General features: G+C 45.4%; 1 protein-coding gene across 5 annotated transcripts in view; it reads right to left on the bottom strand.

The window, feature by feature from the left end:
• Positions 1 to 24,580, bottom strand: part of LOC145349268 (amyloid beta precursor protein binding family B member 1-like) — a 129,495-nt gene that overhangs the window by 67,567 nt on the left and 37,348 nt on the right. For 4 of the 5 annotated variants that reach the window (XM_080197773.1, XM_080197774.1, XM_080197777.1 and 1 more), the window contains one exon: positions 21,348 to 22,092. In XM_080197773.1, the coding sequence (XP_080053899.1) occupies positions 21,348 to 22,092 (745 nt within the window). Of the gene's footprint in view, positions 1 to 21,347; positions 22,093 to 23,285; positions 23,375 to 24,580 lie in introns of those variants that run through there. The other variant, XM_080197776.1, reaches the window with a different exon arrangement.

The raw sequence follows: 24,580 nt of genomic DNA, 5'->3' as shown, positions 1-24,580 counted from the left end.
TGAGTACATGGGATCTAATGGCATTGGGAGTTACAGAAAGTTCTATGGCCTGGTAGCTATAGATGTGATCGGCGCAACTTGTGGGCCGAAGGGCCTGTTTGTGCTGTAGTGTTCTATGTTCTATGATGCAAAACAGGGGTGGATTCCTACAGAGCCATCTCTGCACAGTAAACATGGCAGCAGACTCAGATGAGTGCTAAAACAGGCAGTACCTGTCTGGAAAAAGCTAATAACAATTGGGAAAAGAGTTTGAATCATTGCATTCTGATTGTACGTTAATAAGAAAATTTGTATGGCTGTCTGTGTGTTGCAGCACTGGTGATTCTTTTTTCTCTTGTCTCTAAGCCATTGAGGTGTGTTATGAAGCAGAGGTTGATCCCCTTCTGAGAACTAGCCACTAACCACTTGAAGAGGAGAACCTCACCTCATAATCTGTTAAAATGAGTGTGAAGTAGTGTGACCTGCTCTTCAGCAACTTCTCATGATTAAATCAAAATAACTCCCTGATACTCTCTCTAAAATCAACAATTATCCAACCACCAACGAACAAGTTTAACCAAACTATTAACAAACCCAATAAAACACAATTCTAATTTTCCCTGTTTTCTTTCAATATTCCATTGTCATTTCAGTTTTAAATTGTTAAGAGTGAACGAAAGCAAAGTTGAATGATATGGAGATAATGTGTGAATGGGAAGATTCCACGAATGAGTGTGCGTGACTAATAAATAATTTGTTTGGATTTTTCTGTGTTGCTAGCTTTAATGCTATCTGTTGTTTTGTCCTAAATAGAGAGTGTGCAATTCTAGTTTCAATACTGAGTTTAAAATGAAATGGCTGTTGAGCTGAATTAAGTGTGATTTGAAATAAGGTAAATGTTTGAAATTTTTTAATCTTGGGTATGGTTGCTGGCCACAGTCACTGCTCAGGGTATAGAAATGATGATCGATATTGTAGAAGTTACTTGGAAGGCAATTCTTGATTTATTATTGTCACATGTATTAGTATACATGAAAAGTATTGTTTCTTCTGCTATACAAAGCATACCATTCATAGAGAAGGAAATGAGAGGGTGCAGAATGTAGCGTTACAGTCATAGCTAGGGTGTAGAGAAAGGTCAACTTAATGTGAAGTAGGTCCATTCAAAAATCTGATGGCAGCAGGGAAGGAGCTGTTCTTGAGTCAGCTGATTTGATTTATTATTGTCACATGTATTAGTATACAGTGAAAAGTATGCTCAGCAAGTCAGTGGAATTTTTTTTAACATCTGAGTATATATGTTGTAATTTAGAAATAACTAGTTTAAGCTTGGAGTAATCCTGGATACTCTTAGATCAAACTGTGGAAAAAGGACCTGAATTGAAATTTGAAGACAGGGTTCTTTGTTTAAGGAGACCATGAGCTCCTTCCTTTGTTTAGTTTTAAGGGGCAGTGATGATATCATTACATTTGAAAACTCGTGTTTTGTTTTTTTCCCCCAACTGGCAGAGATTTTGCTATTTTCTGTTTAAATTCATTAGGCATCTAATTTGCTGATTCAGAATTTGTACAATGGAGATTATGAATTTTAATTTCCTTTTAAACTGACAGATACAAAGAGACCAAATTAATTCAATTGGCTCCAAGCTGAATGAATGTTTCGAGGCTTATCTGTGATTTATGATTATTTATTTTTTAAATAATCATAAATCACAGATAAGTCTAGCAGCTTCAAGATTTCAAGATTATTTATCTAATGTAGCGATAATTGTACAAATGGTTAACTCATTCAGACTTAGCTGTTGCCCTCTGAATTCAAGTATTTGTGACCAGTTATATTTAACATCCATACATATAGGCACTATTGCTTCTGATAACTTGACTCTTCTCTTAAAACAGTCATGCCTGGATATAATTACTCTTGATATTTAATTGTTTGAATAATTGAGTCTATGGAAATTGCAACTCATTTAAAAGAGGAAGTTATCTAAAGTTTAAGGGAATAATAAACACATTTCTAATTTTTGACAAATAGGAGGTAAATAGGAGTTGGTCCGTATGGGTTTTTGAGTTTCAAAACCTTTTTGTTGCTGGAAAAGAGATGAATTAAACATATTCTCAGCTTTTGATGTCACTATTCAAATCTGGGATAATTTTATAAAAGGAACATTTGTTTTTTGTTTGTATTACCCATGATGAGTAAATGTTAACGCAGACAAAGCATATGTGAACATGTGAAATCTGTTGTTTTAATTTGATGCAATTAAATGCGAACAGATTAGAAAGTAATCACTTTCTGTAAAAGAATAAGGGCTGTTATGGGGTCATGAATGAGGTGATCTGTAGGGAGCAAGATGATGTTATATCTGGGGAGTGTCAATGAAGCTGCAATAGATGATAGCATTCTTCCATCATTTAAAGTAACCTGGAGTTACGGAATAGAAATCAAAACATTAAAGAACAAAATACAGAATTTATGCAGATCACAATGTCCATGAAGTAAGGAAGGAATGCTCAAAAACAGGAAGGGAAGCTGGAGGATGTCAAATTAGCTAAACGCCATCGGACAAGATAATTGTCTGCCCATACACCACAACGAACAAGCCCTGTATGGATTTAAAACACAGTAAGTAGTCTCACAACACCAGGTTAAAGTCCAACAGGTTTATTTGGTAGCAAAACCCACTAGCTTTCAGAGCGCTTGCTGCTCCTTCATCAGGTGAGTGGGAGTTCTGTTCACAAACAGGGCATATAAAGATACAAACTCAATTTACAAAATAATGGTTGGAACGCGAGTCTTTACAGAATATCAAATTTCAAAAGGTACAGACAATGTGAGTGGAGAGAGCGTTAAGTACAGATTAAAGAGATGTGTATTGTCTCCAGACAGGACAGTTAGTGAGATTTTGTAAGCCTAGGCAAGTCATGGAGGTTACAAATAGTTTGACATGAACCCAAGATCCCGGTTGAGACCGTCCTCATGTGTGGAACTTGACTCTCAGTCTCTGCTCAGCAACTCTGCGCTGTCATGTGTCGTGAAGGCCGCCTTGGAGAACGCTTACCTGAAGATCAGAGACTGAATGCCTGTGACCGCTGAAGTGTTCGCCCACAGGAAGAGAACAATCTTGCCTGGTGATTGTCGAACGATGTTCATTCATCTGCTGTCGTAGCATCTACATGGTCACCCCAACGTACCATACCTAGGGATATCCTTTCCTGCAACATATCAGGTAGACAATGTTGGCCGAGTTGCAAGCATATGTACCGTATACCTGGTGGATGGTGTTCTCACGTGAGATGATGTCATCCGTGTCGATGATCCGGCATGTCTTGCAGAGGTTGCCGTGGCAGGCTTGTGTGGTGTTGTGGTCACTGTTCTCCTGAAGGCTGGGTAGTTTGCTGTGAACAATAGTCTGTTTGAGGCTGTGCAGTAGTTTGAAGGCAAGAAGTGGGGGTGTGGGGATGGCCTTGATGAGATGTTCATCTTCATCAATAACACTTTGAAGGCTCTGGAGAAGATGTCGTAGCTTCTCCGCTCCGGGGAAGTACTGGATGATGAAGGGTATTCTGTCCACCGTGTCCCGTGTTTGTCTTCTGAGGAGGTCAGTGTGGTTTCTCGCTGTGGTGCGTCGGAGCTGTTGATCGACGAGTCGAGCGCCATATCCTGTTCTTATGAGGGCATCTTTGAGCATCTGGAGGTGTCTGTCACGATCCTCCTCACCTGAGCAGATCCTGTGTATACGGAGGGTTTGTAGGGGATGGCTTCTTTAACATGTTTAGGGTGGAAGCTGGAGAAGTGGAGCATCGTGAGATTATCCATGGGCTTGCAGTACAGTGAAGTGCTGAGGTGACCGTCCTTGTTGGAGATGCGTGTGTCCAAGAATGCAACTGATTCCAGAGAATAGTTCATGGCGAGTCTGATGGTGGGGTGGAACGTGTTGATATCATCATATAGTTGTTTCAGTGATTGTTTACCATGAATCCAAAGGAAGAAAATGTTGTCAATGTCTAGCACTGGCTGAAGGTCCTGCGCGGTGAAGATGTCTTGTTTGAACCTGTGCGTAAAAATGTTGGCAAAATGAGATGCGAATTTGGTCCCTATGGCTGTTCCGAGTGCCTGGATGAAAAACTGGTTGTTGAAGGTGAAGACATTGTGATCCAGGATAAAGCGGATGAGTTGTAAAATTGCACCTGGAAACTGGCAGTTGTCGACGTTGAGTACTGAGGCAGTTGCAGCAATGCCTTTGTCATTTAAATTACTCGACAATCACCAGGCAAGACAGTGTTCCCTTCCTGTTGGGGAACACTTCAGCGGTCACTGGATTCGGCCTCTGATCTTCGGGTAAGCGTTCTCCAAGGTGGCCTTCACAACACACAACAATGCAGTCACTGAGCAGAGACTGATAGCCGAGTTCTGCACATGAGGATGGCATCAACTGGGATCTTGGGTTCATGTCACACTATCTGTAACCCCCATGACGTGCCTGGGCTTCCACAATCTCACTAACTGTCCTGGCTGGAGACAATACACGTCTCTATAACTTGTGCTTAATGCTCTTCTCTCATATTGTCTGTACCTTTAAGACTTGATTACTTGAAAAGACTTGCATTCCAACCATTTTTTTGTAAATTGAGTTTGTGTCTTTATATGCCCTGCTTGTGAACAGAACTCCCACTCAGCTGACTTTAATGTGGTGTTGTGTTTATCCCAATGCAATGCTGGCATCTCCACATCAATGGAGAGTGCAGGAGGGCATGCCAGGAGCAGGACCAGGCATACCTAAAAATGAGGTATCAACCTGGTGAAGCTACAAAACAGGACTACTCGCATGCCAAATGGCAAAAACAGCAAGTAATAGACAGAGCTAAGCGATCCCACAATCAACGGATCAGATCTAAGTTCTGTAGTCCTACCACATCCAGTCGTAAATGGTGATGAATAATTGAACAACTCACTGGAGGAGGAGGCTCCACAAATATCCCCATCCTCAATGATGGAGGAGTCCAGCACATCAGTATGAAAGACAAGGCTGAAGTATTGGCAGCAATCTTCAGCCAGAAGTGCTGAGTGGATGATCCATCTCGGCCTCCTCCAGTGGTCCCCAGCATCTCAGACTCCCGTCTCCAGCCAATTCGATTCACCCCACATGATATCAAGAAATGATTGGAGGCACTGGATACTGCAAAGGCAACGGGGCCTAATAACTTTCCGGCAATAGCACTGAAGACTTGTGCTCCTGAACTTATAACTCCCCTAGCCAAGCTCTTCCAATACAATTACAGCACTGATATCTATCCCACAATGGGATGGCACGGTGGCACACTGGTTAGCACTGCTGCTTCACAGCGCCAGGGACACAGGTTCCATTCCCGGCTTGGGTAACTGTCTGTGTGAAGTTTGCACATTCTCCCCGTGTCTGCATGGGTTTCCTCCAGGTGCTCCGGTTTCCTCCCACAGTCCAAAGATGTGCAGGTTAGGTGAACTGGCGATGCTAAATTCTCCATCAGCGTATCCAAACAGTGTTAACAAATAAACCTTAAAAATAAACTTTTTGTGTAGAAAATTGCCCAGGTATGTCCTGTACACAAAAAGCAGGACAAATCCAGCCTGGCCAATTACCGCCCAGTCTACTCTCGATCATCAGTAAAGTGATGGAAGGGGTCATCGACAGCGCTATCAAGCAGCACCTGCTCAGCAATAACCTGCTCAGTGCCGCCCAGTTTGGGTTTCACCAGGGGGTCACTCAGCTCCTGACCTCATTACAGCCTTGGTTCAAACATGGACAAAAGAGCTGAACATCAGAGGTGAGGTGAGAGTGACAGCCCTTCACATCAAGGCCGCATTTGACAGACTGCGGCATCAAGGAGCCCGAGTGAAACTGGAATCAATGGGATTCAGGGGACAAACTCTCCGCTGGTTATACCTGGTACATAGGAAGATGGTTGTGGAGGGTCAGACTCTCAGCTCTAGGACATCTCTGCAGGACTCCCTCAGGATAGTGTCCTGGGCCCAACCATCTTCAGCTGCTTCATCAATAACCTTCCCTCCATCATAAAGTCAGAAGTGGAAATGTTCGCTGATGATTGCACAATGTTCAGCACCATTCGCGACCCCTCAGATACTGAAGCAGTCCATGTTCAATTGCAGCAAGATCTGGACAATATCCAGGCTTGGGCTGACAAGTGGCAGTAACATTTGTGCCACACAAATGCCAGGCAATGACCATCACCAATAAGAGATACATTAACCACCGCCCTTTAACATTCAATGGTGTAACCGTCACTGAATCCTCCACGGTCAACATCCTTGGGGTCACCATTGACCAGAAACTCAACTGGACTCACCACCATAAACAGTGGCTACAAGAGCAGGTCAGAGGCCAGGAATATTGCCACGAGTAATTCACTTCTTGACTCCCCAAAGCCTGTCCACCATCTATAGGGCACAAGTTGGGAGTGTGATAGAATACATCACACTTGCCTGGATGGGTGTGGCTCCAACAACACTCAAGAAGCTCAACACCATCCAGGGCAAAGCAGCTGCTTGATTGGCACCACATCCACTCCCTCCACCACCAACACACAGTAGCAGCAGTGTGTATTATCTTCAAGATGCACTGTAGCAATTCACCAAAGATCCTTACACACCACCTTTAAACTCACAACCACTCCAATCTAGAAGGACAGAGGCAGCAGATACACAGGAACACCAGCACCTGCAAGTTCCCCTCCAAGCATCTCACCATTCTGACTTGGAAATATATTGTTGTTCCTTCGCAGTCACTGGGTTAAAATCCTGGAATTCCCTCCCTAAAGGAATTGTGGGTCAACCCATAGCACATGGACTGCAGCGATTCAAGAAGGCAGCTCACCACCACCTTCTCAAGAGCAACTAGGGATGGGCAATAAATGCTGGCCAGCCAGCGACATCCATGTCCCACAAATGAAAGAGAATCTAATGCATTAATAAACATGGTGAAAAGCCAAGGCTCCTGTACAAATTGCAAGAGAACATCGCCTCTCAAGTCCTTGTCATTTCCCCCTTTTCACCTTCTTATTTTCCCAGAGGTTAGTGAAGACAACTTTGCAGGATGGATTGCACATGGTGTGTCTTTGCTTTTTCCAAATTTTAAGTTGCCAGTTGATCCCTCCCGTTTTATTTAGATAGAATTTCCTCTGGTCATAGAAACATTTTGCACTTTTTCCTTTCCTTCTCTATGAACGGTATGCTTTGTCTATATAGTGCACAAGAAACAATACTTTTACTTATACTAATACATGTAACAATAATAAATCAAATTAAATCATCGAAATAAGCAGTAGGCCACTCGGCCCTTCGAGCCTGCTCTGCTCATTTTGATCATGGCTGATCATCAAATTCAATATCCTGATCCCCCTTCTCCCCATATCCCCTGATCCCTTTAGCCCCAAGAGTTATATCTAATTTCTTCTTGAAATCACACAACGTTTTGGCCTCAACTACATTCTGTGGTGGTGAATTCACCACCCTCTGGGTGAAGAATCATATCGAATCACAATACTTGGACCAGGCCAATTCAGCAATCCCCTCCTGCCCTCCACTCCCCTGATACGCGCCCACCTCTCTCCTTCCATGCCCGACTTTCATTCCACTCTCTTTTGCACCCACCCACTCTCCCCAGCCTCATCCCCCTCTCTCCTCACACCCTCCACTCTCCTCAGCCTCACTCCCTTCCCTCCTCACTCACACTTGTCCACACTTCCTCCTTCCCCCCTGCCAAATCCACTCCTATCAGTGTGGTTTGTTCCGATTTCACAGGCAGCCTCCACAGCTGAAACAGTCCGCAGATGCTGGGACAGATTCAGCCGGAGATAATCGACTTCTCACAATTCCTTATTTCACACAACAGTTGCAGTGGATAATCTCAGCAGCAGCAAGGGAACGGGCAGCATTGCAGAGGCTCTGTAATGGTTACTATGGGAATTGACACTGTACCTGGCCAATGATCAAACAGTACGATGGCCAGGAAATAATCCTTCATCCTTCTGACAGAAGCTCTGACTGCTGATTCATCCCAAAGACACGCAGCCTGTCCCAGAGGCCCCACCCCAATCCCAGACCCGCCCCCAATCCTGACCCCGCCCACAATCCGAGTCCTGCCCCAATCCCAGATTCTGACCCCAGGAGCCCCCCACCCCAGGTGTGACGTTGTCATGCTCTTTGTTCCAATGCTGCACTCACCCACTGGATGCAACAATGGAGCACTTCAGTTGCAGTGTTGAAGGCCCCAACCCATCCAACATGTGACAGTGTCCCTGGCACCCAATCTCAGCAATAATGGTGACACCACCACCCTGAAGGGACACAACAATCCCCACCCTCCCCCCATTGTGCTGTAGGCTCTCCAATGATGGTCTTAGCTCCCTTCTTGATCCTGCCCCATCCCATCCCACCCTCTCCAGCCCCACCCCACACCACAGCCCCGTCCCCCAATCCTGACACCACACTGACCACAACACCTCAAATTCAGTGCCCTATACCTACCAATCCACTCACCCCAAGGGAAAAGAGGAAATCCTCAGCCTCACCAACCCCAGAAAGAGAGAAACTGATGCCTCTCCAGCCATTTGGAGGGAGAGAGCACACACCAAGGCAAGGAGGGATCAGGAGGTCACTGAGGTAGAGAGAGCATGAGTAATCAGCGGGTGGAAATTTCATATCTGTGGGAAAGGAGCAGGGAGCTAGTGACTATTGTGAATGGTGTAAAAAGCAGCTAATGGTCAAATAGCCCTTGTACTCTATACATGAGAATTAAAAGACTTAATGGAAGGTGGTAAAGGGAACAGCTGGAAAAATGAAAGGAGGGAAGAATGAGTGAAGGGACAGGCTGTGTCAGAAAGGTGCAATTCCTGCAAAGGTCAGGAGTGAGACTGACCTGGAGTTTGCTTCCTCCCTGTGTCTGGAGAATCAGGGTGCCAGTTCCCCACAGACAGGGAGCAGGGATAACAGGAAGGGATGCGAGGGAACTAGGACAAGTTCTGCCTCTCCATTGGAATTTACACAGAGCAGGAAGGGAACATTCAGAGCTCCGCTTCACTGAAGTTTACATTGACACCAAACAGACAGAAAAAAGCTGGATTGAAGATTGGCAGAAAACAGAAGATGCATGAAAGGGTCTTTCTGATTGGCACGCTGTGGGTGAGTGGAGTCCTGCAGGGTCTGTGCTGGGACATTTTTACAATCTAGATCATTGACTTTGATGAGGGGAGTGAATGTACAAAGATCAGAAAGTTTGTGAAGAGGACATTTACAAAGAGATATTGATAGGTAAAAGTGGGAAAAAAATTGGCAAATAGAGTATAGTGTAGAAAAATGTGAAGTTGTTCTAAAGAACAGAGTATTGTTTAAATGAAGATAAACTGCAGAAAGCTGCAACACAAAGGGACTTGAGAATATTTGTGCACAAAACACAGGAAGCTAGCACACAGACACAGCAGGAAGGCCAAGAGAATGTTGGCCCTTATTTCAAGGGGCTTGGAGTATAAGAGTGGGGAAGTCTTGTTGTAACTTTACAAAGTACTAATGAGACCACATCTGAAGAATTGAGAGCAATTTTGGTTACCTGATTTAAGGAAGGATATTATTTCATTGAAGGCAGTTCGGAGAAGTTTCACCAGGATGATCTTCAGTATGGAGAAACTGACTTATCCTTAACACCGGTGCCCTGCAAAACTGTGTCCTCAGTCCCTTAAAATCATGCGGCCAAAATTCACCCTAACTCCATTATCAAGTTTGCTGATGACACCACCGTAGTGGGTCGGATCTCGCGGAACAAAAAACAAAGAAAGGTACAGCACAGGATCAGGCCCTTCGGCCCTCCAAGCCCATACCAATCAGGATGCCCTAACTAAACTAAAAAACCCATCTGCCCTTACTCGGTCCGTATCCCTCCATTCCCTCCCTGTTCATGTACCCATCCTGTTGCTAATGTGCCTGCTTCCACCACCTCGTCTAGCAGCATGTTCCAGGCACCCACCACTCTGTGTGAAAAACTTCTCCCGCACATCTCCCTTAAACTTCCCCCACACATCTTGAGTCTTGTAATTGACACTTCCACTCTGGGAAAAAGCCTCTGACTATCCACCCTGTCTGTGCCTCTCATCATTTTGTAGACCTCTATCAGGTCTCCCCTCAGCTTCAGTCTTTCCAGTCAAAACAATCCTAGTTTATTCAACCTCTCTTCATAACCAACACTCTCGAGACCAGGCAACATCCTGGTGAACCTTCTTTGCACTCTCTCCAAAACTTCCACATCCTTCTGGTAGTGTGGCGATCAGAGCTGCCCGCAATATTCCAAATGCAGCCTAACCAAGGTTTTACATAGCTGGAACATGATTTCCCAACTGGTGTACTCAATGTCCGGGTGATGAAGGCAAGCATGCTGTATGCCTTCTTAATCACCTTGGCCACTTGTGTTGCCACTTTTAGGGAACTGTGGACCTGCACACCCAGGTCCCCTTGTATGTTAATGATCCTAAGGGTTCTGCCATTTACTGTATAATTCACACCTAAATTTACTCGTCCAAAATGCACCATCTCGTATTTGGCCGGGTTAAACTCCATCTGCCACGTCTAAGCACAAGTCTCCAATCTATCTATATCCTGTTGTGTCCTCTGACAATCCCCAGCACTATCTGTAACTCGTGTCTTCCGCAACCTTACTAATCAGGCCACCCACATTTTCCTCCAGATCATTTATGTATACTACAAACAACAAAGGTCCCAGCACTAGCTACAGATCTCCATTCTGAAAAAACACTCTTCCATCACTACTCTCCGCAGAAACACAAACAGATCAGCCATAATATTGAATTGTGGAGCAGACTCGAGGGGCCGAATGGTCTACTTCTGTGCCTACTTTGCATATTCATAGATATAGGACGGGGTTAGATACAGAGTAAAGCTCCCTCTACACTGTCCTCATCAAACACTCCCATGACAGGTACAGCACGGGGTTAGATACAGAGTAAAGCTCCCTCTACACTGTCCCCCCATCAAACACTCCCAGGACAGGTACAGCACGGGGTTAGATACAGAGTAAAGCTAAGGTATGGTGATCTTGTCCAAGTTTCAGGAGTGAACACAAACTGATAATGATAGAGTGGAACAAGGCAGAAACTTCCTGGCACAGCTCTGGGCAAACACTGGTAGGAATGAACTGTGGGCTAAGGAAGAATGTTATCAGACTGATAACAGGAACAAACAGCGTTAATCACCCGAGATCAGTCAGGTACAGAGGCTCCTGACTAGCTGTCTAATCACCCCATGAAATAAACAGAAATATACTTGAAAAATAGAGCGAGGAGGCGGCAGCACATGTAGCCATGCGTCGGTGTGCTGAATGGAATGGGACATTTAGCCAGCTAACAGCTGCCTATGGGCAGAGTAAGACATCGCCAGGGCCAAGATCCCTCCACACCATACTGCATTCCCATACCCAAGCTGGCTGCTTTGTTTCTGCAAAGTCCCAAGCTGGCATGATGGGTGATTGTAAAGCTGATAGATAGTTTTATAATCTAACCGGTTTCACTTCCCTTTCAGGAAAGGTTATCACGTGAACACCATCCTGCTGCTGAAGCCATCTCCCTAGGCCTGTGTTCAACCCTGGAACACCCAAATAACAAGGACACCTATATCAGACTCCTATTTACTGACTACAGCTCAGTCTTCAACAGCATTATTCCTACAAAACTCATCTCCAAATTCCGTGGCCACGGCCTCAGCTCCTCCCTCTGCGACTGGATCCTGAACTTCCTAACTCACAGACTACATCAGTAAGGATAGGCAACACCGCCTCCTCCACGATCATCCTCAACACCGGTGCTCCACAAAGCTGTGTGCTCAGCCCTTTACTATTCTCCTTATCTATATAAATGGTAAATAGCTGAGGCCCCAGCACCGACCCCGAGGCACTCCACTAGTCACCAACCGCCAATCCAAATAGCACCCATTAACCCCGACTCTCTGCCTCCTATTTGACAACCAATCCTCTATCCACGCTAACACCCTACCCCCAACTCCATGCCCCCTTACCTTCTGCAATAACCCCTTGTGAGGTACCTTGTCAAACGCCTTCTGAAAATCAAGAAAGACCACATCCACCGGCTCTCCTCTATCCACCGCCCTAGACACATCCTCATAGAACTCCAATAAATTCGTCAGACACGACTTCCCCTTAACGAAACCGTGCTGCGTCTGCTCTATCAAGCAATTCCCCTCAAGGTGCCTCGCTATTTCCTCCTTGATGACGGATTCTAACATTTTACCTACAACAGACGTTAAACTAACTGGCCTATAATTCCCCGCCTTTTGCCTGCCACCCTTCTTAAACAACGGTGTAACATTAGCCGCTTTCCAATCTTCCGGCACTTCCCCGGAATCCAGCGACGTTTGGAAAATAACCACCAAGGCATCCACTATCACCTCTGCCATTTCTTTCAGAACCCTTGGATGCATTCCATCCGGTCCTGGGGACTTGTCCACAATCAGTCCCCCCAGTCTGTCGAGCACCGCCTCTCTAGTAACAATAATGTCATTGAGACCCTCCAGTCCTACCACCTTTCCATCGCTAACACCCAGCAAATTATTCATGTCTTCCTCCGTGAAGACCAAAACAAAAAAGTTATTCAAGACCTCAGCCATTTCCCCATCCCCGACCACCAAGTCCCCCCTCTCATCCTCTAAGGGTCCAACGTTCACCCTAGCCAGCCTCTTCCTTTTTATATATTTATAAAAACTCTTGCTATCCTTTTTTATATTAAGCGCTAGCCCAGCTTCATAGTTTCTCCTACCCTTCTTTATCAACTTCTTTGTCAATCTTTGCTGACATTTAAACCTCTCTCCAATCCTCTTCCCGCCCACTACTCTTAGCTATTCTAAACGCCTCCGCTTTTAATATAACACTTTCAGCTATTTACCATTTATATAGATGATCTGGAGGAGGGAACTGAGTGTATGGTGTCAAAATTTGCTGATGACACCAAGATTGGTGGAAAGGCAAATTGTGCGGAGGGTGTGGAGAGTCTGCAGAAGGATCTAGATAGGCTGGGCGAATGGGCCAGGAACTGGCAAATGGAATTTAATGTTGGCAAATGTGAGGTTGTCCACTTTGGTAGGAATAATGGTAGGAAGGACTATCACTTACGTGGAGAAAAACTGCAGCAGGCGACGGTGCAGAGCGACCTCGGGGTCCTTGTGCATGAGTCGCAAAAACCCAGCCTGCTGGTGCAGCAGGTGGTCAGGAAGGCAAATGGGATGCTGGCCTTCATCGCGAGGGGGATTGAATGTAAAAGTAGGGAGGTCTTGCTGTGGTTGTATAGGGCGTTGGTGAGGCCGCAGCTGGAGTACTGTGTGCAGTTTTGGGCGCCGCACTTACGCAAGGATATTTTGGCCTTGGAGCGAGTGCACAGGAGGTTTACTAGGCTGATACCGGAGTTGAGGGGGTTCAACTATGAGGAGAGGCTGACTAAACTAGGCTTGTACTCGTTAGAGTTTAGAAGAATGAGGGGAGATCTCATTGAGACATATAAGATGATGACTGGGATGGATAGGATAGAGGTGGAGAGACTCTTCCCGCTCAGAAAGGACAGTAGGACTAGGGGGCACAGCCTCAAGATAAAGGGGGGGCGGTTTAGAACGGAGTTGAGGAAGAACTTCTTCACTCAAAGGGTGGTGAATCTCTGGAATTCTCTGCCCATTGAAGTGGTGGAGGCTGCCTCACTAAGTATTTTTAAGACGAGGGTTGATGGGTTTTTGATAAGCGAGGGGATTAAGGGTTATGGGGAGAGGGCGGGAATGTGGAACTGAGCCACGACAGATCAGCCATGATCTTATTGAATGGCGGGGCAGGCTCGAAGGGCTAGATGGCCTACTCCTGCTCCTATTTCTTATGTCCTTATACACCTATGACTGTGTGGCCAAATTCCCCTCCAATTCAATTTTCAAGTTTGCTGATGACACCACTGTAGTGGGTCGGATCTCAGACAATGACAAGACAGAGTATAGGAATGAGACAGAGAATTTGGTGAACTGGTGCGGCAACAATAATCTCTCCTTCAATGTCAACAAAACGAAGGAGATTGTCAACGACTTCAGGAAGCGTAAAGGAGAATGCCCCTACCTACATCAATGAGGATGAAGTAGAAATGTTGAGAGCTTCAAGTTTTTACATTTCCAGCTCACCAACAGCCTTTCCTGGTCCCCTCCCCCATGCCGACACTACAGTTAAGAAAGCTTACCAATGTTTTTATTTTCTCAGAAAATAAAGGAAATTTGGTATGTCAGCTAAATTCTCACCAACTTTTAAAGATGCGCCATAGAAAGCATTCTTTCCGATTATATCACAGCTTGGTATGGCTCCTGCTCTGCCCAAGACCGCAAGAAACTACAGAAGGTCATGAACGTCGACCAATTTATCATCCCAACCAGCCTCCCATCCATTGAGTCTGTCTACACTTCCTGCTGCCTTGGCAAAGCAGCCAGAATAATTAAGGACCCCACTCAACCCAGACATTCTCTCTTCCACCTTCTCCCTTCAAAAACAAAGACACAAAAGTCTGAGGTTATGTTCTCCACTGCACTTCCTGAAGTTAATGACAATCTCCTTAATTTTGTTGACATTGAGTGAGAGATTATTGTCACTGCACCAGTTCACCAGATTCTCTATCTCATTGCTGTACTCTGTCTCATCATTGTTTAGGGCACAGCCTCAAGATAAGGAGGGGGGGGGGCAGTTTAGAATGGAGTTGAGGAGGAACTTCTTCACTCAAAGGGTGGTGAATCTCTGGAATTCTCTGCCCGTTGAAGTGGTTGAGGCTACCTTGCTAAATATATTTAAGACACGGGTAGATAGGTTTTTGGTAGACAAGGGGATTAAGGGTTATGGGGAGAAAGCGGGAAAGTGGAACTGAGCCACTTGAGATCAGCCATGATCTTGTTGAATGGCGGAGCAGGCTCAAAGGGCTAGATGGCCTACTCCTGCTCCTATTTCTTATGTTCTTATGAGATCCGACCCACTATGGCGGGTCCTGCCAAGGACTCCTCATGCTCCCTCCAAGCCCTCCTAAGCCCTTTTTTTAACTCATTCCTTGCTACCTTGCAACCCTCAAGCGATCCAACTGAACTTTGTTTTCTCATCCTTACATATGCTTCCTTTTTCCTCTTGATAAGACATTCAACCTCTTTTCTGAAAGATGGTTTCTTCACTCGGGCATTCCCGCCCTGCCTGCTAGGGACATACCTATCAAGGACACGCAGTATTTGTTCCTTGAACAAGCACCACTTTTCATTTGTGCCCATATCTGAGTTTCTGTTGCCATCTTATGCTCCCTAATTTTTGCCTAATCGCATCATAATTACCCCGCCCCAATTATAAACCTTGCCCTCTCCCATAATAACAAGGTGACCGATCCTTTCCTATTTCTAACTTCAGCCCATATTAACTCAGTAGGCAGATAGGAGTTTTCTACAGGCCCCCAAATAGTAATAGAGATATGGAGGAGGAAATGGCAGAGCAGATTATGGATAGGTGTGGAGGTCACAGGGTAGTTATCATGGGTGATTTTAACTTTCCAAATATTGACCGGAACCTTTATAGGTCGAAAAGTTCGGATGGGACACTTTTTGTACAGTATGTGCAGGAAGTTTCCTGACACAATATGTGGATAAGCTGACAAGAGATGGGGCCACATTGGACTTGGTCCTGGGTAATGAACCGGGCCAAGTGTTAGATTTGTTTGTGGGAGAGCACTTTGGAGATAGTGACCACAATTCAATGTCCTTCATTATTGCAATGGAGAGGGATAGGGTCACATGGCAGGGCAAGGTTTATAACTGGAGCAGGGGTAATTATGATGCGATTAGGCAAGAATTAAGGAGCATAAGATGGGGACAGAAACTGTCAGGTACGGGTGCAAATGAAAAGTGGAGCTTGTTCAAGGAACAAATACTGTGTGTCCTTGATAGGCATATCCCTGGCAGGCAGGGAGGAAATGGCCAAGTGAGGGAGCCATGGTTCACAAAGGAGGTTGAATGTTTGTCAAAAGGAAAAAGGAAGCATATGTAAGGAGAAAACAAGGTTCAGTTGGGTCGCTTGAGGGTTACAAGGTAGCTAGGAATGAGCTAAAGAAAGGACTTAGGAGAGCTAGGAGGGGGCATGAAAAGTCCTTGGCAGGTAGGATAAAGGAAAACCCCAAGGCTTTTTATTCTTATATGAGAAATAAAAGAATGACCAGAGTGAGGTTAGGGCTGGTCAAGGATAGTGGTGGGAAGTTGTGCAAGGGGTCAGAAGAAATAGGTGAGGCGTTGAATGAATGCTTTTCTTCAGTGTTCACCAAGGAGAGGGGCCATGTTTTTCAGGATGAGTGTGTGATACAAGCTGATAGGATGGAAGAGGTAGATGTTCTGAGGGAAGATGTAGGAGAAACTATGAAGCTGGGCTAGCGCTTAATATAAAAAAGGATAGCAAGAGTTTTTATAAATATATAAAAAGGAAGAGGCTGGCTAGGGTGAACGTTGGTCCCTTAGAGGATGAGAAGGGGGACTTAGTGGTAGGGGATGGGGATATGGCGGAGGTCTTGAATAACTTTTTTGTTTTGGTCTTCACGGAGGAGGACGTGAATAATTTGCCGGATGTTAGAGATGGAAAGGTGGTAGGACTGGAGAGTCTCGATGACATTACTGTTACTAGAGAGGTGGTGCTCGACAGACTGGAGGGGCTGATTGTGGACAAGTCCCCAGGACCGGATGGAATGCATCCGAGCGTCCTGAAAGAAATGGCGGAGGTGATAGTGGATGCCTTGGTGGTTATTTTCCAGACGTCGCTGGATTCCGGGGAAGTGCCAGAAGATTGGAAAACGGCTAATGTTACGCCGTTGTTTAAGAAGGGTGCCAGGCAAAAGGCGGGGAATTATAGGCCTGTTAGTTTAACGTCTGTTATAGGTAAAATGTTAGAATCCGTCATCAAGGAGGAAATAGCGAGGCATCTTGAGGGGAACTGCTTGATAGAGCAGACGCAGCACTGTTTCCTTAAAGGGAAGTCGTGTCTGACAAATTTACTGGAGTTGTATGAGGATGTGTCTAGGGCGGTGGATAGAGGAGAGCCGGTGGATGTGGTCTTTCTGGATTTTCAGAAGGTGTTTGACAAGGTACCTCACAAGAGGTTATTACAGAAGGTCAGGGGGCATGGAGTTGGGGGTAGGGTGTTAGCGTGGATAGAGGACTGGTTGTCAAATAGGTGGCAGAGAGTGGGGGTCAATGGGTGCTATTCGGATTGGCGGATGGTGACTAGTGGAGTGCCCCAGGGGTCGGTGCTGGGGCCTCAGCTATTTACCATTTATATAGATGATCTGGAGGAGGGAACCGAGTGCAGGGTGTCGAAATTTGCTGATGACACCAAAATTGGTGGAAAGGCAAATTGTGGGGAGGGTGGGGAGAGTCTACAGAAGGATCTAGATAGGCTGGGCAAATGGGCCAGGAAATGGCAAATGCAATTTAATGTTGACAAGTGCGAGGTGGTCCACTTTGGCAGGAATAATGGTAGGAAGGATTATTACTTACGTGGAGAAAAACTGCAGCAGGCGACGGTGCAGAGGGACCTCGGCGTCCTTGTGCATGAGTCGCAAAAACCCAGCTTCCAGGTGCAGCAGGTGGTCAGGAAGGTGAATGGGATGCTGGCCTTCATCGCGAGGGGGATTGAATATAAAAGTAGGGAGGTCTAGCTGCGGCTGTATAGGGCGTTGGTGAGGCCGCAGCTGGAGTACTGTGTGCAGTTTTGGGCGCCGTACTTACGCAAGGATATTTTAGTCTTGGAGGGAGTGCAGAGGAGGTCTACTAGGCTGATGCCGGAGTTGAGGGGGTTGAGCTATGAGGAGAGGCTGAATAGATTAGGCTTGTACTCGTTAGAGTTTAGAAGAATGAGGGGAGATCTCATTGAGACGTATAAGATGATGAATGGGATGGATAGGATAGAGACTCTTCCCGCTCAGAAAGGACAGTAGGACTAGGGGGCATAGCCTCAAGATAAAGGGGGGGCGGTTTAGAACGGAGTTGAGGAGGAACTTCTTCACTCAAAGGGTGGTGAATCTCTGGAATTCTCTGCCCATTGAAGTGGTGGAGGCTGCCTCACTAAATATTTTTAAGACGCGGGTTGATGGGTTTTTGATGAGAGAGGGGATTAAGGGTTATGGGGAGAGGGCGGGAATGTGGAACTGAGCCACGACAGATCAGCCATGATCTTATTGAATGGCGGGGCAGGCTCGAAGGGCTAGTTGGCCTACTCCTGCTCCTATTTCTTATGTTCTTATGTATTAGCAATTTTGAAAAACTCGAGGCCAAGTCCCCTGGGCCAGATGGGATACATCCTAGGATTCTTTGGAAAGCAAGGAATGAGATTGCAGAGTCTTTGACTTTGATGCTTGAGTCCTCACTGTCCAAGAGGCTAGTGCCAGAGGACTGGAGAGTGGCAAATGTTGTTCCGCTGTTCAAGAAAGGAAACAGGAACGACCCTGGTAATTATAGGCTGGTTAGTCTTACTTTGTTTGTCGGTAAGTTAATGGAAAAGGTCCTGAGGAACAGGATTTATGACCATTTGGAAAGATGCAGCTTAATGGAATCAGCTGCCGTCAGTGGTGATGGAGGCGAACTCGCTGGGGTCTTTTAAAAGACTTCTGGATGAGTATATGGGGTTTAATAGGATCGGGAGTTATAGATAGGTCTATAGATTGGTAGGTGTTGATGAGATCGGCGCAACTCGTGGGCCGAAGGGCCTGTTTGTGCTGTAGTGTTCTATGTTCTACGTTAATCCGAGATAGTCAGCACGGATTTGTGAAGGATAAGTTTTGCCTCACAAATTAGATTGAATTCTTTGAGGAGGTAACTAAGTGTGTAGATGAAGGTAGAGCAGTTGATGTCGTATACATGGATTTTAGTAAGGCGTTTGGTAAGTTTCCCATGGCAGGCTCATGAAGAAAGTAAGGAGGTGTGGGATAGAGGGAAATTTGGCCGATTGGATTAGTAACTGGCTGTCCCATAGAAGACAGAGGGTAGTGATGGATGGAAAATTTTCAGATTGGAGACCAGTTACCAGCGGTGTACCACAGGGATCAGTGCTGGGTCCTCTGCTATTTGTGATTTTTATCAATGATTTGGAAGAGGGGGCTGAAGGGTGGGTTAGTAAATTTGCTGATGACACCAAGATTGGTGGAGTAATGGATGAGTTGGAGGGCCCTTGTAGACTGCAAAGAGACATTGATAGGATGCACAGCTGGGCTGAAATGTGGTAGATGGAGTTTGACCCTGATAAGTGCGAGGTGATTCATTTTGGTAGGGCAAATTTGAATGTGGATTACACATTCTGAGGAATGTGGAGGAACAGAGAGATCTTGGGGTTCATATCCACAGATCTCTGAAGGTTGCCATTCAAGTGGATAGAGCCATGAAGAAGGCCTGTAGTGTGTTAGCGTTTATTAACAGGAGGTTTGAGTTTAAGAGCCATAGGATTATGCTGCAACCGTACAGGACCTTGGTGAGACCACATTTGGAATATTGTGCGCAGTTCTGGTCACCTCATGATAAGGAGGATGTGGAAGCATTGGAGAGAGTGCAGCGGAGATTTACCAGGATGTTGCCTGGTTTGGAGAGTAGGTCTTATGAGGGAAGGTTACATAAGGTTGAGGGAGCTGGGGCTTTTCTCCTTAGAACGGAGGAGGATGTGAGGCGACTTAATAGAGGTTTATAAGATGATGAGGGGGATAGATAGAGTGGACGTTCAGAAACTATTTGCTTGGATGGATGTAGCAGTTACTAGGGGGCATGACCATAAGGTTCATGGTGAGAGATATAGGAGGGATGTCTGAGGTAGATTCTTTATTCAGAGAGTGGTTGGGGTGTGGAATGGGCTGCCTGCTGTGATAGTGGAGTCGGGCATTTTAGGAATTTTCAAGCAGTTATTGGATAGGCACATGGAGTACACCAGAACGATAGGGAGTGCGATAGCTCGATCTTGGTTTGGACAAAGCTTGGCACAACATCAAGGGCTGAAGGGTCTGTACTGTGCTGTATTGTTCTACGTTCTATGTATGTACAATCCAACTCAAGAACAGCTTCTTCCCTGTTGCTGTCAGACCTTTGAATGGACTCAATTAATGGTAGGGCATTGCGGACAGTTACAGAACAAAGAGATCTAGGGGTGCATGTTCATAGTTCCTTGGAAGTGGAGTCACAGGTGGACAGAGTGGTGAAGAAGGCATTCAGCATGCTTGGTTTCATTGGTCAGAACACTGAATACAGGAGTTGGGACGTCTTGTTGAAGTTGTACAAGACATTCATAGGGTCACACTTGGAATACTGTGTACAGTTCCGGTCACCCTATTATACAAAGGATATTATTAAACTAGAAAGAGTGCAGAAAAGCGTGCTACTCGGACTTGATGGATTGAGTTATAAGGAGAGGCTCAATAGACTGGAACTTTTTTCTCTGCAGCGTAGGACGCTGAAAGGTGACCTCATAGAGGTCTATAAAATGATGAGGGGCATTGACAAGGTAGGTAGACAATATCTTTTCCCAAAGGTAGGGGAGTCTAAAACTAACGGGCATAGCTTTAAGGTGAGAGGGGAGAGATACAAAAAGGTCCAGAGCGGCACTTTTTTCACACAGAGGGTGCTGAGTGTCTGGAACAAGCTGCCAGAGATAGTGGTAGAGGCAGATACAATTTTGTCTTTTAAAAAGCATTTAGGTAGTTAAGATGGGTATAGTTGGATGTGGGCCAAATATGGGCAATTGGGATTAGCTTAGGAGTTTTAAACAAAAAAGGGCGGCATGGACAAGCTGGGCTGAAGGGCCTGTTTCCATGCTGTAAACCGCTATGACTTACCTCGCATTAAGCTGATCTTTCTCTGCACCCTAGCTATGACTGTAACACTACATTCTGCACTCTCTCCTTTCATTCTCTATGAACAGTATGCTTTGTAGAGCACACAAGAAATAATACTTTTCACTCAATGTTAATACATGTGACAATATCAAACCAAATCAAACCCCTTCTCCCCCTCCATGTTCTCCCCCCACCCCCAATTTCCAGTGAATAGTGCAGACTGGGTCATTGTTCCCATTTAAGGCAGAGTTAAGACATATTTCTGATCTATAAAAAATGGGGACAGGGGTTTGGGAACATGCAGGAAAGTGGAATTGAGGCCATAATCAGATCAGCAATTATACCATTGCTTGGTAAAGTAAGGTCAAAGGACTGAATGGTCTTCTCCTGCTCCTATTTCATCAGATCTCCCAGCACCTTTATCCCATGAATGAAACTGAAGAGAAGTTGGGACGTACCAATATCATCAGGGGAGCTCCAGGAAGCACTACCTTGGGACAGGCTCGTCCAACTCGAGTCCTCATCACTTGCAGCCGTATTCCTCATTCCAAAGAACAGACAGGAGGTTTTCCGATGTTCACTGGGAGCCTCTATCGGGTCAGTTAGTCTGGATTTTGCAGCATCTTCCACTGACGGTTCTCCATCCACCACCGAGCTTGGCTGGATGTCAGGCGGCAGAGCAGCTGAGTGAGACTCACAGTTCTCAAAGTCTCCCTGATCCAACTGGATTACCAGAGGCTGTCCTTTGTCAGAATTACCACTACACGCATCAAGAGAAAGCTCTAAGCCCATGTAGTAACTGAGAAAGCCTTTACTCTGGGTGGGAGCCTGGCTCACTGTTTGATCCTTATCTCCTGATTCTGGCTCTTCCTTGTTTGCTGAACTCTCAGTCTCTCCCATCTTTGAGGTAATGTTCCGATTCTGGTCCTTCCTCTCATTCTCCGCTGCCTTGCGCATCTGGTTCCTCCCGTCTTTTAGCCACTTGCTATTGGCTGTTTCATCAGCCAGTCCCATAGCAGCTTGAAGATCAGTGGAAGCATAAACCTTACGCCCCTTGGGTGGTGTTGACTTCTTGATGTCAGCATTAAGCAGCTCATTGTGTGAGGAGCGCAGGTTGAGAGTCAGTGTTGGGGTCACACAGCTTGTGACATTCACCAGGCCTGGCTGGTTACTGACAGAGCTTGACATGGTGCCTCTATCACTCTGAAATTAAACAGAGGGGACAGTTAAACAGCTGCTACGAGCACCATTCCATCAACTTTCACAGAAGGCCATATCACTATCATACTTGTGGTATTTCTCTGACAATGGTCAGTCCTTAGTTCCAGTTTCCCAATGACTGCAGCAGGATCCCCCCAACCCCATCAACAAACCTAACCACGGAGTCACCCAAAAACAGTCATGCAGCATTGCAGATTACAGTTTCAGACAGCCCTGAGGGATAGGCTAGACAATTATTCCAGAAATTCAATGTTCTGGGAACGTGGGTTCCAATCCCACCATGGCAAATGGGGATGAATTCAATAAAAACATTTCAAATTAAGAATTTATTGATGACCGTGAAACCCTTGTCGATTGTCAGAAAAACCCATCTGGTTCAATAATGTCCTTTAGGAAAGGAAATCTGCCAGCCTTACCCGGTCTGGCCTACATGTGACTCCAAAGCCACAGCAATGTGGTTGATTCTCAACTGCCCTCAGGCAACTAAGAATGAACAATAAATGGCTGACCAGCCAGCGACATCTATGTCCCATAAATAAATAAAACAACATACAGGGTAGACCGTTTAGGACTGAGATGATGAGACATTTCTTCACCCAGAGATTGGTCAAGCTGTGTAATTCACTACCACAGAGAGAAGTTGAGACCAAAACATTATATGGTTTCAAGAGCAATTAGATAGAGTTCTTGGGGCGAAGAGGATCAAAGGACATGGAGGGGGGTGGTGGCAAATGGGATCAGGGTACTGAGTTGGATGGTCAACCATAATGAATGGCAGAGCAGGCTCAGAGGGCCAAATGGCCTCTTCCAGCTCCTATTTTCTATGTTTTCAATGAAACACAGTACAGGGCAGAGTGAGGTACAATCCTTGCTGAGTTGGGGAAGGGTGAACTGGCCTTACCGGATGGGGGTGATAGAAACAGACTCACAGTTGATCAGTTGTGCAGTTCCGAGAAAATGCCTCCAGTGCCCGGGACAATGAAACCATTCATCCAATTGCTATTTGTCATAGATTTACAGCATGGAAACAGGCCCTTCAGCCCAACTTGTCCATCTGCCCTTTTTTTTAACCCCTAAGCTAGTCCCTATTGCCCGTGTTTGGCCCATATCTCTCTAAACCCATCATATCAATGTAACTGTCTAAACACTTTTTTAAAAGACAAAATTGTACCCACCTCTACTACTACCTCTGGCAGCTTGTTCCAGACACTTACCACCCTCTGTGTGAAAAATTTGCCCCTCTGGACACTTTGTACATCTCCTCTCTCACCTTAAACATATGCCCTCTAATTTTAGACTCCCCTACCTTTGGGAAAAGATATTGACTATCTAGCTGACCTGTGGGCCTCATTATTTTATAGACGTCTACAAGTTCGCCCCTCAGCCTCCTACATTCCAGAGAAAAAAGTCCCAGTCTTTCCAGTCTCCCCTTATAACTCAAGTCCTGGGAGCATCCTAGTAAATCTTTTCTGCACTCTTTCTAGCTTAATGATATCCTTTCTATAATAGGGTGACCAGAACTGTACACAGTAATCCAAGTGTGACCTTACCAATGTCTTGTACAACTTCAATAAGATGTCCCAACTCCTGTATTCAATGTTCTGAACAATGAAACCAAGAATGCTGAATGCCTGCTTCACCAATCTGTCCACCTGTGCATTCACATTCAAGGAGCTATGAACATGTACCCCTAAATCTCTTTGTTCTATAACTCTCCCCAACACCCTACCATTAACTGAGTAAGTCCTGCCCTGGTTCAATCTACCAAAACGCTTTCATCTAAATTGAACTCCATCTGCCATTCAAACCAGCCTCCCATCAATTGACTCTGTCTACACTTCCCGCTGCCTCGGCAAAGCGGCCAGCATAATTAAGAACCCACACACCCAGGACATTCTCTCTTCCACTTCTTCCTTTGGGAAAAAGATACAAAAGTCTGAGGTCCCATATCAACCAACTCAAGAACAGCTTCTTCCCTGCTGCTGTCAGACTCTTGAATGGAGTTACCTTGCATTAAGTTGATCTTTCTATATATCCTAGCTATGACTGTAACTCTCTTATTTCTATCTCTATGAAAGGTATGTTTTGTCTCTGTAATGCACAAGAAACAATACTTTTGACTATAGTAATACATGTGACAATAAATCAAATCAAATACCATTCTTCAGCCCACTGGCCCAATTGATCAAGGTCCCATTACAATCCGAGATAACTTTCTTCACTGTCCACTATGCCACCAATCTTGGTGTCATCTGCAAACTTATTAACCATGTCTCCTATATTCTCATCCAAATCATTAATATGAATGACAAATAACAGTTGGCCCAGCACCGATCCCCGAGGCACAGCGCTGGTCACAGGCCTCCAATTTGAAAAACAACTCTCTACAACTACCCTCTCTCTGGCTTCTGTCATCAAACCAATTTTGTATCCATTTAGCTACCTCACCCTGGATCCCAGGAGATTTAAC

This window comes from Carcharhinus amblyrhynchos, chromosome 10, assembly GCF_965287045.1.
Source record: "Carcharhinus amblyrhynchos chromosome 10, sCarAmb.v2.hapA, whole genome shotgun sequence".
In the NCBI taxonomy this organism is placed as follows: Eukaryota; Metazoa; Chordata; class Chondrichthyes; order Carcharhiniformes; family Carcharhinidae; genus Carcharhinus; species Carcharhinus amblyrhynchos.
The sequence above is the reverse complement of the archived record's forward strand: the minus strand, read 5'-3'. Positions and strand labels throughout refer to the sequence as shown.